Raw genomic sequence first — 11,809 nt, 5'->3', positions numbered from 1 at the left:
TGTATGTCAGGGAATACTACAAAAAAACAAACAAATTTTCTGTTTTCTTCCGTTCACAGTACAAATTTGAAGATATAAATTTCATTTAACAGAAGTTGTAAAGGTACAACCATACTGTATACAGGCACTTTGCCATATATGTGGGTGACCATCCAGGCCTTGAGCAAGGCCACCATGACATATTTCAGCGACAATGTAAGTGCATTTAAACTGTTTATGGATTTATACATATTTGTACACAGTGTTACTCGTGCTCAATAAAAACAGCAGTAAAATCTGCGTAACTTCCTTGACCAACAACACTGTAAAATCTCATGACACATTAAGTGAAACTCATCTGTTAAGACTCGTTGAGGCATTTGAGGAAGTGCACTTGTGTGCTGTTAAACTCATGCTCTGATGAGAAGATGGGTATCACATTAGTTTGTGTGTCCAACACAAATGCATGGTTAACCCATGTAAGCACAAAGAATGGATGCGGGGGGGTAACGAGCCTCGCTCCATCAGAGGTGAAAATATATATCATCCAACATCTCCAAAGCTGTCTGAGTAACCCACCTGATACTGATCCTCCCATCGGATGGCTGACTGCCAAATAAGATGGGAAAATATTAAAAGCTGTTATATTGGTGTGCCCCTATAGCTCAGCTGGTAGGGTGTGCGCCCCATGCATTGAGGCTGTCAGTCCTCTGCAGTGGCGGCAGGTTTGATTCCCACCTGTGGCTCATTTGCTGTGTGTCATCCCCTCTCTCTCTGCCCCCTTTCCTATCATATCTACAGCTGTCTCTATCATAAAGGCTAGAGAAGCAAAAAAAAATTAAAAAAAGCTGTTATATTTCAATATTTTTATCAGTCTTCTACGAGATGGCACCTGATGGTTCACGACTGCATGACTGACCACCCTTTAAAAACTGCTGTTACTTGGGTTTGAAATGATCTCCATCATGACCCATTTTTAAGTTCTGTGAGTAAGGAGCTGCATGTACTGGCACCACAAACAGAGAAAGTCATGAAATGATTGACAATGATTTACAAAAGACACCTTTCAGTTTTCATAGAGGCACCACGAGTTACTGAGGCCAAACACCCTGAGAGGTACCACCAAACCACAGAGAAGCTCCGGAGCAGGATTATTTAGGCCTTTATATGTTCAATTTAATCATAAAGGGATAAATCCATTGTAGGAAAGGGACAGGAAGTTGATCAGAGTGCAACACGGGACATTTTGGACTTGAAGAGTGGAGTGAAGAGATGTGACTCATGAGATTTCTCTACTGCAAACGCTTCTGTATTCCTTTCTCCTCATAATCAGGCTCAACTGCCACTTAGTTTGTCTTCATTTACTCATGAATCCCTCAAAAATGCTGCTGAAACAAATGTGGGAAGTGATCTAAAGCAGTAGTTCCCAACCTGGGGTGTGTGTTCCCCACTGGGGGGCGCCAGAGATCACAGGGGATGATGAATGACTTCATTCTTTTACTGCATGTATGCAGGTAGGAGTTGGGGTTGGAGGGCCCGGCTTGTCTTGGACACAGGCAAGAAAAAAAGGTTGGAGCCACTGATCTAGAGGTCTGGAACCAGACGACTCCTTCAAAGTGTCATAATGACTGCACTTGTTTCAGTCAATCGAGTGGCAGAGTATTTATTCTGGTGGAGGGTTTATAGAGCGTGTTTATTTCAGTGGTTCTCCACCCTTTTCCTGAGGGAAGCCTTTTCTCTCATCGAGTAAACTGATGACCCCTGACTACAGGACATATTTCATGTCTATTTCATATTATATTCAACGCATAGCAATAAAAGTAACATTACAGAACAAGTGCTCAAATACACTATATTCATCAGATTCTGATGGTTTTTTTGGAGCTGACGTGATGAGAAAATCACCTGCGTGACCTCAGGAAAAAGGCACTTACAATGCTTTTCAAACATTTGGTATTTCCTGCTGTAAAAGCTTGATTTGGTACAATGAGACAGCTGAGAGGACTGTTCCATGTACTGTATATGTCTGAGCTGTCTTTCTTGCTTTAGGTTTAGGTTGCAGACAGTGTTTGTTCTTTTTTAACAGGGAGGACGGCCCACCGCCACCCTGTGGTCAAACTGGATCTGTGGTCACGTCTCCTCGAAAACATTTTGTTGTTTTGTTGTTGTGGTTTGGTCTGCTGGAGTATTTTCAGCAGTGCAGATCTGCTCCCAGAGGACAGAGAGGTGGATGTATTTTGGTCATTTTGCTAACAAGGTGGAGGGCATCCCTTCTCACAGAAAGTCCAAATATTTGTTGTTTTCAGACTGTTTAACTGCAGCATCATGTAGCGTAGCACCGTGTTGATGTTCCACATCACAAACCTTCTTTCTGCATCCATTACATGTGTGCAACATTATTTTTACTGTGCAACAGCCCAAAGACCCTTTCATTGTTCACACTTTACTCATGTGCAATTCAAAATCCACTGTAAAACTGAGCCATGGCAATATTTGTATACTCTTCTGTAATGTTCATGTCCTCTATAGTTTGTATCTTTTTAAATCATCTATTTGTTGTTTTTCTACCTCTCCTTTTTATTCTTGGCGTTGTAACAAGTGAATTTCCCCGGTGTGTGATCAATAAACTTTTATCTTGTTGTATGAGTTGGCAAAAAAAGAGGTTTTGTACAAATGTGAAAATGAACCTGTAACCTGTCGGAAGCCAGGTTTCATTATCGCACACAGCGACTCTTCCTGTCTGCAGTTTACAGGCGATAACAGACGTCACACACTGGAAGAGTCAAAGAAAGTCATAATATTTATTGTGTTGACCGCGGCCATGCTGGATGACACATATGTGACATTTTAAAACATGGAAAGCATAAGAAGCTAATTTAAGTTTGTACACATCATGTCAGGAGGGAAAGTCTACAGCCTTGAAGAGGATGTGTGTGTGTGTGTGTGTGTGTGTGTGTGTGTGTGTGTGTGTGTGTGTGCGTGTGTGTGAATGAGTGAAGAGCACCGGTCCTGTGACTGGCCTGCAGCTGAGATGCAGCATGCAAATGTGTTTCAAGTTGAGTGAATACGGGAGCATCAACGGCTCTATTGTCTGAAAATAAATACGAGCAGCATCTCGGAGCCGCACGTCACATGACGGAGGCGCGTTCCTCCAGACGACTGACGGAGAGTCACATGAGACGGGCTTCGTCTACATTTTACATTTCCTCCACACTCCAGATTTACTGTGTGACTGAGGCTGTACGGGCGGGAGGGACACAACCAAACCCGCCGTGTTCATGTCTCAAACATCGGACGGGTCGGTTTTGGAGAATTTGATATCACAGAATGAGGAAAATAAACTCAACTAAACTGCAAAGCTAAAAGAAAACAGTGAAATGATCCTTTTTCCTTCACTTTGTTCTGACTCACTGGGGAACAGAAAGCTACATAAGGGACCCTCGATCTGATTCAAAGCTCCCACCACGGTGCAGCCATCTTCACCATCCTCATCCTCATCAGGAGCGCATGCGCTGACAGCAGCTACTCCACAGGCCGGATGCCCTTGGCCTCCTCCAGCTTCCTCAGAGTCTCGTCCCACTGGGTGAACTGCTTCGACAGCAGGAACATCTGCCAATCAAGGGTTAGAGGTCAGTGGGTGGAGCTTTGTCCCAGCAGCAGTTTATGTTATTAAGAGTATTCATGTATTATCACTCAAAAGAAAAGGGAGTACAAGAGGAGGTCTTTAATGACATCAGCGTCTGTCGTCCTGTCTCTGTCAGTCTGTGTGTTATTCTTTGTCCTGTCCTAATTTCTATTTCACTGAAATTTAACAAGAAGAAGAAATAATCTGGTAAAAACAGCAGTGTACCATTTTGTTGTATTCCTCAAAAAGCTTCTTCACCTCCTGTGACTGAGCTTCAGTTTGGTCCTGTGAAAAAGACAAACATGGAGGAGTCAACAGATGAAACCTCATGAGACACACAGAGGCAGGTGGAGGGAGGCAGAGGAGGCCGACCTGCTCTTTGATGTGGATCTGTGACAGGCGCTGCAGCTTGGTGGCGTGCTCCGGTACGTCTGTGAACGACAGAAACACTCAGCTGACACGAGCCTGACGGGGGATGAGCAGCGTTTCCCCTCTAATGATGCAGCAACAGCAAAACACCACATCGCTGAGCCAATATCAAACCAGGACAGCCAAATTACAGACAATTAGAGAGTTCTGATAGTTTTGATAGATTAAGCACTAAAAAAGAAAAAAAGCAGGCTGGTCAACAAAGCTCATCTAAATCCAACCATTACTTGCTGTCTGGGTAAAATCCTGGAGCAGACGTTCTGACCACTGAACCTCACCTCTGATGTAGGTGCTGTCCAGCAGAGGCTGCAAGCTGCTGACCTGCTCCAGCAAAGCAGCCTGGGAAAACAGGAAGTCCTCCTCTGTGCAGACAAACACACAACAGCATGACAGTGAGGACTCTGGTGCTCTTTTGGTCTCCTACAGCAGAACATTTCTTTACGTTTATGTGATAAATTCAATGTTATGCAACATGACAACATACACATTTACATGAAACACATTAAACAAGTACAGGAACTATTTGATTCATGAACAACACAGAAATCATTCATTCATTCATTCCTTCATTCATTCATCTTCTATACCGACTATCGCTTTCAGGGTTGCGGGGGGGCTGGAGCCTATCCCAGCTGTCAACAGGCAAGAGGCGGGGTACACCCTGATCCGGTCGCCAGTCGATTGCAGGGCCACATATAGAGACAGACAACCATTCACACTCACACCTAAGGACAATTTAGAGTCACCAATTAACCTGATGAGCATGTTTTTGGTCTGTGGGAGGAAGCCGGAGAGAACCCACGCATGCACGGGAAGAACATGCAAGCTTCACACAAAAAGCTGAACCGGCGACCTTCTTGCTGTGAGGCACGCACACTACCTGCTGCGCCACCGTGCCGCCCACATAAATAATGAAATCCTAAAACAAACTTCATTAGATTTCTCTATCCCAGGGTCCTCCTGGTTCTTACCAGCGAGAATGAACTCCAGCTTCATGGCATCAGGTACAGTGATGTGGTCTGTGAACTGGGGGTCCAGGTATTTCAGCAGGTCCTCGACTGCATCACAAGAGCAACAAATAGGATCAAAGGCTCAACAAACAGTCCAAAATCTGACCACAGAAAAATCCATCCAAGCTCTTTCTGGACACTTCATAGCACTTTTGGCATCTCATGTCAGTAGTTTGATGTTCTTAACGTTCAGGTTCATAAAGCACACTGCACACCACATAACAGCAACATCCACACAGCGTACCCCTCCCTCCCCCATGTGTCCTGTATGTCTCTACACTGACTATCAAACAAAGGCAATGAAGGCAAAGTGCTCAGGGCTGTCAGGTCTGCTGAAACTCAGCGTGGGACTCACTCTTCTTGTGGAGGATCTTCACTCGTTCTCTCTTGTTGGCTGTGTTGGTCAGACCTGCCTGAATCCTGGCCAGAGACTCAGCACACTGCAGGACAAAGGACGGAGATCAGATTTAATGTTAGTGATTAACAGGGACGTATGAAAGACATTACAATTTATTTAATTTAATTTTGATTCTCGTACAATGCGTGGTACCACACATAACACAGAGCTAGATGTCATGTTCAAGTGCAGCAGGGAGCCACAGTGAGCAGCGCAGCAGCACAGCGAAACTGGTTTCGCTGGTTACCTCCAAAGAAAGTAGGAGACCATTTTCCTTTACATCATCACTTGCAGTGTAATATTTTTAGGTCTCATACTGAGCACATCTGGAATTATCTACAAGTTAACAGTGCTTTTAAACATGTAGATCAAGACACTTCTGAGGCAGGGCACTGAAGAACGGGCACTTTCTCCATCTCTCTATCTCTATCATCAACATCTGCCAGCAAATAAATCCTCTTCAATGCTCCTTTGTAAGTTACAAGTGTTCATCGCATCATATGATGCTCTCTGAATGCACTCCCCATTCAGTGGCTCAAAAGGACCGCACCATGTTTTTAACCACTTCCCCACAAAATATGTTCATTTAAGATTATTGCTGACTATTATTAAAGCATCTCCCTCAACGTACACTCACATGAAAAAGGTCTAAAACACTTTGAATGCGTACAGAAGTGGCCAGTACCATCGAGTACTGCGTGATATACAGTACAGTTAATTGACTTAAAATTAGCCTCAGTTTGTGCGTCGTTTAAGCATTTACTTTTTTAATTAACCACGTTAAAACTAAACAGCTAACTGACTATATAACTAACCGGAAAACTAATTTAAAGTGCTCGATATTAGTGTCACCGTGCGATATGACACAATACGACAGTAAATAAGCTGAGCGATAAGTACAATATAGTTGTTACTGTCTTTCACTGGAGAGCACAGCAGTCAGAATTTCGTATTGTGAATAATCTCTGTACAGCCAGTGTGCAGAAAATAAAAAGGGCGTTAACTCATCTCCACTGACGGAGCGATCGTTAGCTCTGCTAAGCTAACAGCTAACTAGCTTCTTTGCTAACCCCTCGCTCGTCAGAATAGACATTACTCTGGACGAACCTTGGCGGGTTTTCCACTTTTGTTTCTTCTCTCGCCATAGATGCGACTCTCCAGCGCCTGAAGGCGCATTTCCAGGTTATCGACCTCCAATTTTTTATCCATTGAAGCTGAAGACGCTAATAGACACAACAGAACCCAAACAGCTCCCTATTTAACGTACATTACAAGCGACGTCGCATACTGATGACGCACCCGTTCGAGCGACATGATAGATTTACAAATACGTTTGCTTTTCGGTGGCAATGGGTAACCTACGGGGATTTAAAGCACTTGAATTAAGTAGTTAACAAACAAAAATGTGTCAATAATTTTAAAATCATTGTTTAAAAATGTTTTTTGACATTATTGCAGGAAAGGGAAGTATCGCTAGTGGTCGCTGTTTTACAATGAATGAGGTTTTCAGCTATTTTCCGATGACAGCAGGGGAATGACAACACCGACAGTTACGGCCCTTCTTGAATCCAAGGCGACTGCAAAACATCGACAAAAAGTACGGTTTTTCTCTCATATCACAATCTGTTCATCGCACACAAAGCACTTCTGTTTGTGGACAATGACAACAATAGCCAGGGAGCTAGCACATTTGTTAACTGTAAACAATTCTTTGGTATGTTTCCACAAGCTAAGTTAGCTTAGCTAGCCTTCAAGCTAACGTCTAGTTTCTGAATTAACGTTACATCTGCGTAGTTTGTCAGCATTGGAGTTAGTTTGGAAGTCTAGCAAGTGAGTCGCTGTCTCCTAATGGGCTTTAATTCCCCTAACGAATTAATAAAAACATACCAGGCTTTCCGAAAGCTGAAAGACTTGAGACAAGGTGTTGCTAGCTTATTTTGCGCTGCCAGCTTCATGTATGGTTTTCGGATTGTGTTGCTAAAAGTTTCATCGGTGCTCGCCTGTTTGCTGTGCTGTGTTGTTGACAGCAGCGAGCCGCCTCCCGCTGGACTTCAGAGTCTGTGTTTGGGGAATTGATTCTTTATGTGCCGCTGGGAGCAGCAGCAGCAGCAGCAGCAGCATGGCAGATGACAAGGACGTGTTGAGAGACGTTTGGTTCGGCCGGATCCCCACCTGCTTCACCCTGAACCAGGATGAGGTTACTGAGAGAGAGGCCGAGCCCTACTATGTAAGTGCAGTTACTTTCTGGCTTCACATGGTCACAAATCCTGAGACCTCATTTTTGCTTTTGCCTGCCACCAGTGTGGACTCACCTTCATACTACCTAGAAGCTCAGTAAATGACATGCATGAATGAATTCAGATGACTTGATGTTCAGGAAAACACGTCAGTGTATACAGCTGAAAGGACTGAGAAAGTACTAGCAGTATTTAACCCATGATTACTTTATAGTTACACTTTCATCAGTCTGCAACCCCCATTGTGCCTTTAATCTCAAAACATGCCTGTAAATGTATTTTTGAAGTACAGAAGAGGTAAAGTCTTGTGGGTTTATTTTAGTTTATTATGGGATAATGGCACAGCAGCAGAAGTCACATTGTAGGTGAAATGCACCTCTGAAGTGTAAAATACATTTTTCAAATGACCGAGTTGGTCGGCTTGTGTTCGTTCTCGTGTTGGTGGAGCTCACTGATGAGAGCACTTCTAGCACAGCCACCCCTGAGATAACGCAGTAAACACAGTCTGCCTGGCAGAACGCTCTTTTCATGTCATAATGAGTCGAATCTGTTCCTCTGCTGTTGCTCCTCCCAGCTGCTGTTACCCAGGGTGAGCTACCTGACTCTGGTCACAGACAAGGTGAAGAAACACTTCCTCAAAGTGATGAGGGCCGAGGACGTGGAGGAGATGTGGTTCGAGTACGAAGGGACGCCACTGAAATGGTGAGGGAATGATCGTTCGATGACCTGATATTACGAGTTCTCTCACGCTGGTTTACACGTGTTCCTGGTAATGAGTCTCATGCTCTTCTCATCAAAAATATCATTTTGGATTTTTCCTTTTCCCAAAGTGTTTCATGGGACTTTAAATACTCTCCCCTTGTCTGTATACCTTGCTGTACCCCCTCAAGTAAACATCCACATTCTCCAACAAATGCTGTAAACGGTCAGAACCACCGCAGTGTATTCACATGTTGTTGTTCGAGAGCGAGCCTTCGCTGTGAGTCCATTCATTCACAGCCAGCAGAGTCGTCTGTGCTGATGTTAACCGTGGGCCTGTAGGAAGTTTCTTATCTGCCTCTCTGCTGAGATCAGCAGCATAAGCTGTTAGCAGACTGCAGGCACACAGTTCAGCCACAAGGTGTCAGTATTGCAACACAGATGATGAAGATCCTGGTTCACCGCAAGTGACACACATCAGAGAAAATGAACAGATGTCAGTCTGGATAGTCATTTAATTATGTGTTTGCATGTAAAAATATCAAATGTTTACTGGTTAGAGCCTCTCAGATGTGATGTTCTGCTGCTTTTCTTCTGTCATTTTAAATGATTTGACAAACACATCAGTTTCAAGACATTACTGTCATGTTTAGTGTCCTGTAGCAGGAGCTTGTCATTAGTTCTGACATTTTCTAAAGTTCAGATTTAGTTAAGATTGACTTGTTGGCCTCAGGGGAACTAAACGTAGGTAGTGCACGTGATTGGTTATTAAGATACTGTAAAAAATACTCTCATTTGATTTGAGGCTGTAATAAAGAAAATCCCAGTTTGTTCAGTCTCTCTCTGGTGCTGACCTGAGAACAGTTGACCAGTAACATTGTTTCCCGTCTGCTTCTCCGGTTTCCAGGCACTATCCAATCGGAGTTCTGTTTGACCTCCACGCCTCCAACACTGTCTTACCCTGGAGCATTACTGTGCACTTTAAGGTGAGTGTCAGTCACAGTGTGTGCGCTCATGAACAGTATCCACACGAGGCCACTTCATATTCTGTCTGTAAATTATGTGTTCTTTGTGTTCAGCTGTATTCTGAATTAAAAAGCAAATGCTGTCAAGAGATAATTTGTATTTAAACAATGAATTAAATGTCAAATGTAATGTGAAATGTGAAGAAGCCCACAGAGTCATCACCCACTCTGCAGCTCATCCTTTTGATTTCACAGCACATTTATGGTTTTGGCCAAACATCCAGCAGCTAAAGAGCCAGATATTTCCCTGAGGAGAAGGTGCACCAAAACAGAGCTGAAAGGAGACTGAGCATTGGACTTAAGACAATATGAAGAGTACACATTTAGAAACATAATGTGTCTGTCAGCAGTTTGTGCACGTCTGTCCCCTAGTGGCCGAAAACAATATTGTAACTTAAATTAAAATGTCTTGTGCGTGTCAGAATTTTCCAGATCGTGACCTGCTCCACTGCCCGTCCAGCTCTGTGATCGAGGCTCACTTCATGTCCAGCATCAAGGAGGCCGACGCCCTCAAGCACAAGAGCCAAGTTGTCAATGACATGCAGAAGAAAGACCACAAGCAGCTGTGGATGGGCCTGCAGAACGGTGAGACACACACACAAAAACACACACATGCACACGCACAGCCATGCATTTCTATTAGCGGCTGCAAATGTGTATGCTAAAAGGTCAGGAGGGGAGACACACACGCACACACGCACACACACACGTTTCAAAGAAGAAAGACCACAAACAGCTGTTGGGGAAATGACACACATTCACTCATTGACACTCATACATGCGCACATATTATCTCCTTGCAGCTCATACACCTACATGCAGATTCACACATGCTTACACACACACACACACACACACACACACACGTAGAGATCTCTCTTTAGTCTGATGGCAGTCTTTGAAGTCTCCACTTCCAAAACTTCTCCACCCACCAGCTTCCCTTTCCGTTGCCACCCGTCAGTCCAGACAGGTTGATCTCCCATTGGCTGCTGGTTGTGATCGGGGTGGTTTGTGTAGGTGAAGCTGGGGCGGTGGAGCTGATTCATTGGAAGCTTGTGATGTGGGTGGAGGCGCTGGGGGGCAGCGGGGATGGGGGGGTGGATTCCCATGTTTGAGTCTTGTGCCGGTCTTTGATCAGCTTGACCTGCAGCGACTCCAGCAGTCTCACGCTGTGAGTTCTGGGATTTTGCTTTTCAAACCAGGCAACAGTAAACACTTCGCCCCCGGTGAAGCAGCTGCTCCTGGGCCTGTCACAAACGTCCGTCACCTTGTTTTGGTTGAGAAACGTCATGATGATTCAGTGTCAGCACACACTCACTGTGTTTTCTGTTGAATCATTGCAGTGCATTGATGACTAACAGTTCTTTTCATTATTGATCAATGTGTTGATCACTTTTGAGATGAGTCAGTGGATCTTTTGTCAGAAATGTGCCCGTCCGCTCTGAAAGCCGTTCTGTCCAAAAATAAGAAGCAAAGTCAGAGATATTCAGCATAAAATTAGTGGGACTTGTAAATATTTGAAAGTTTTGCTGATGAATTTTGTCTTCACGGAAAAACTAATGAACTGACTTCTTATTTATCCATTGTTGTATGAACAAGCCGTGTTAAAAATGGCTGTTTGTGATAATGTCAGCAGCTCTGTGGGAACATCTCAAGGTGCTTTGAGCATTGATTTGAATATACGGTCACACCCTGTGTGGCAGAATGTGGTGAAACATTGAAAATGATGCGCTTGCTGTTATAGCAGGTGCTTTTCGTGCTCTGTTGCTGGGTCATGCTGCTGTTTGTCAGGATGCACCTGCTCCTGCTTGATAATATCAGAAGTATCAATAATTTTGACTCCTCAAATAATGAACGCTGTTGGCTCTCAAACACAGAAAGCAGTGTTTGTGCTGTAATTTGTAACCTAAATGATGTCTGACCGTCCTTTCAGTTGTTCTCTCTCAATTTTAAGCTACTATTTGTGACACACAGTTGACGGGAAATCAAACTAATTGCATGCAAATAATGTCCAGAGAACTGATGCTAATATGTTCCATTTGTGATCAGCACTTTCATGTAACTGTCAAAACTGTACACCGTGCATTTGGCCCTGGTTCAGACTCACGGGTTTGCAGACAAACCCACAAAGCGTCAGCTGCTTATCTCTCTTCCACTTTCCCCTGAAACTAATGAGAGAGAAGAAGTCACGCCTCGAGAAAGACAAGAGAACAAGACGGAAAGATGAAAAACAGAAGTTTTGGAGATGATGCTGTGAACTGTTTTGAAAAGTTCAGGGTTTGTTTGTGCTGTTTTCCTCTAACATTGAAATCCAGAGTATTTTCACGTCCAACTCTGTGAATTTAGGGTTTAGATGCTGATGGAAAAGTGGAACAACAGTCATTATTTCTGTCGACTTCAGCGAGGAG

General features: G+C 43.9%; 2 protein-coding genes across 3 annotated transcripts in view; one reads left to right on the top strand and one right to left on the bottom strand.

The window, feature by feature from the left end:
- Positions 1-1,859: 1,859 nt before the first annotated feature.
- Positions 1,860-7,416, bottom strand: dctn3 (dynactin 3 (p22)). The gene is made up of 7 exons (XM_070965589.1): positions 6,548-7,416; positions 5,399-5,483; positions 5,005-5,091; positions 4,312-4,395; positions 3,977-4,035; positions 3,830-3,889; positions 1,860-3,588 (listed from the first exon to the last, which is right to left on the bottom strand). The coding sequence occupies exons 1-7, from the start codon at positions 6,647-6,649 to the stop codon at positions 3,502-3,504; spliced, it is 564 nt and encodes a 187-aa protein (XP_070821690.1). The 5' UTR covers positions 6,650-7,416; the 3' UTR covers positions 1,860-3,501.
- atg5 (ATG5 autophagy related 5 homolog (S. cerevisiae)) overlaps positions 6,725-11,809 on the top strand; it is a 29,824-nt gene continuing 24,739 nt past the window's right edge. Inside the window, exons 1-5 of one of the 2 annotated variants that reach the window (XM_070965578.1) lie at positions 6,725-7,037; positions 7,471-7,667; positions 8,252-8,379; positions 9,284-9,362; positions 9,824-9,986. In XM_070965578.1, the coding sequence (XP_070821679.1) occupies positions 7,560-7,667; positions 8,252-8,379; positions 9,284-9,362; positions 9,824-9,986 (478 nt within the window). In that variant the 5' untranslated portion in view covers positions 6,725-7,037; positions 7,471-7,559. Of the gene's footprint in view, positions 7,038-7,467; positions 7,668-8,251; positions 8,380-9,283; positions 9,363-9,823; positions 9,987-11,809 lie in introns of both variants that reach the window. The other variant, XM_070965577.1, reaches the window with a different exon arrangement.

Source organism: Chaetodon trifascialis, chromosome 7 (assembly GCF_039877785.1).
Source record: "Chaetodon trifascialis isolate fChaTrf1 chromosome 7, fChaTrf1.hap1, whole genome shotgun sequence".
Classification (NCBI taxonomy): Eukaryota; Metazoa; Chordata; class Actinopteri; order Chaetodontiformes; family Chaetodontidae; genus Chaetodon; species Chaetodon trifascialis.
This window is presented reverse-complemented; position numbering and strand designations above follow the sequence as displayed.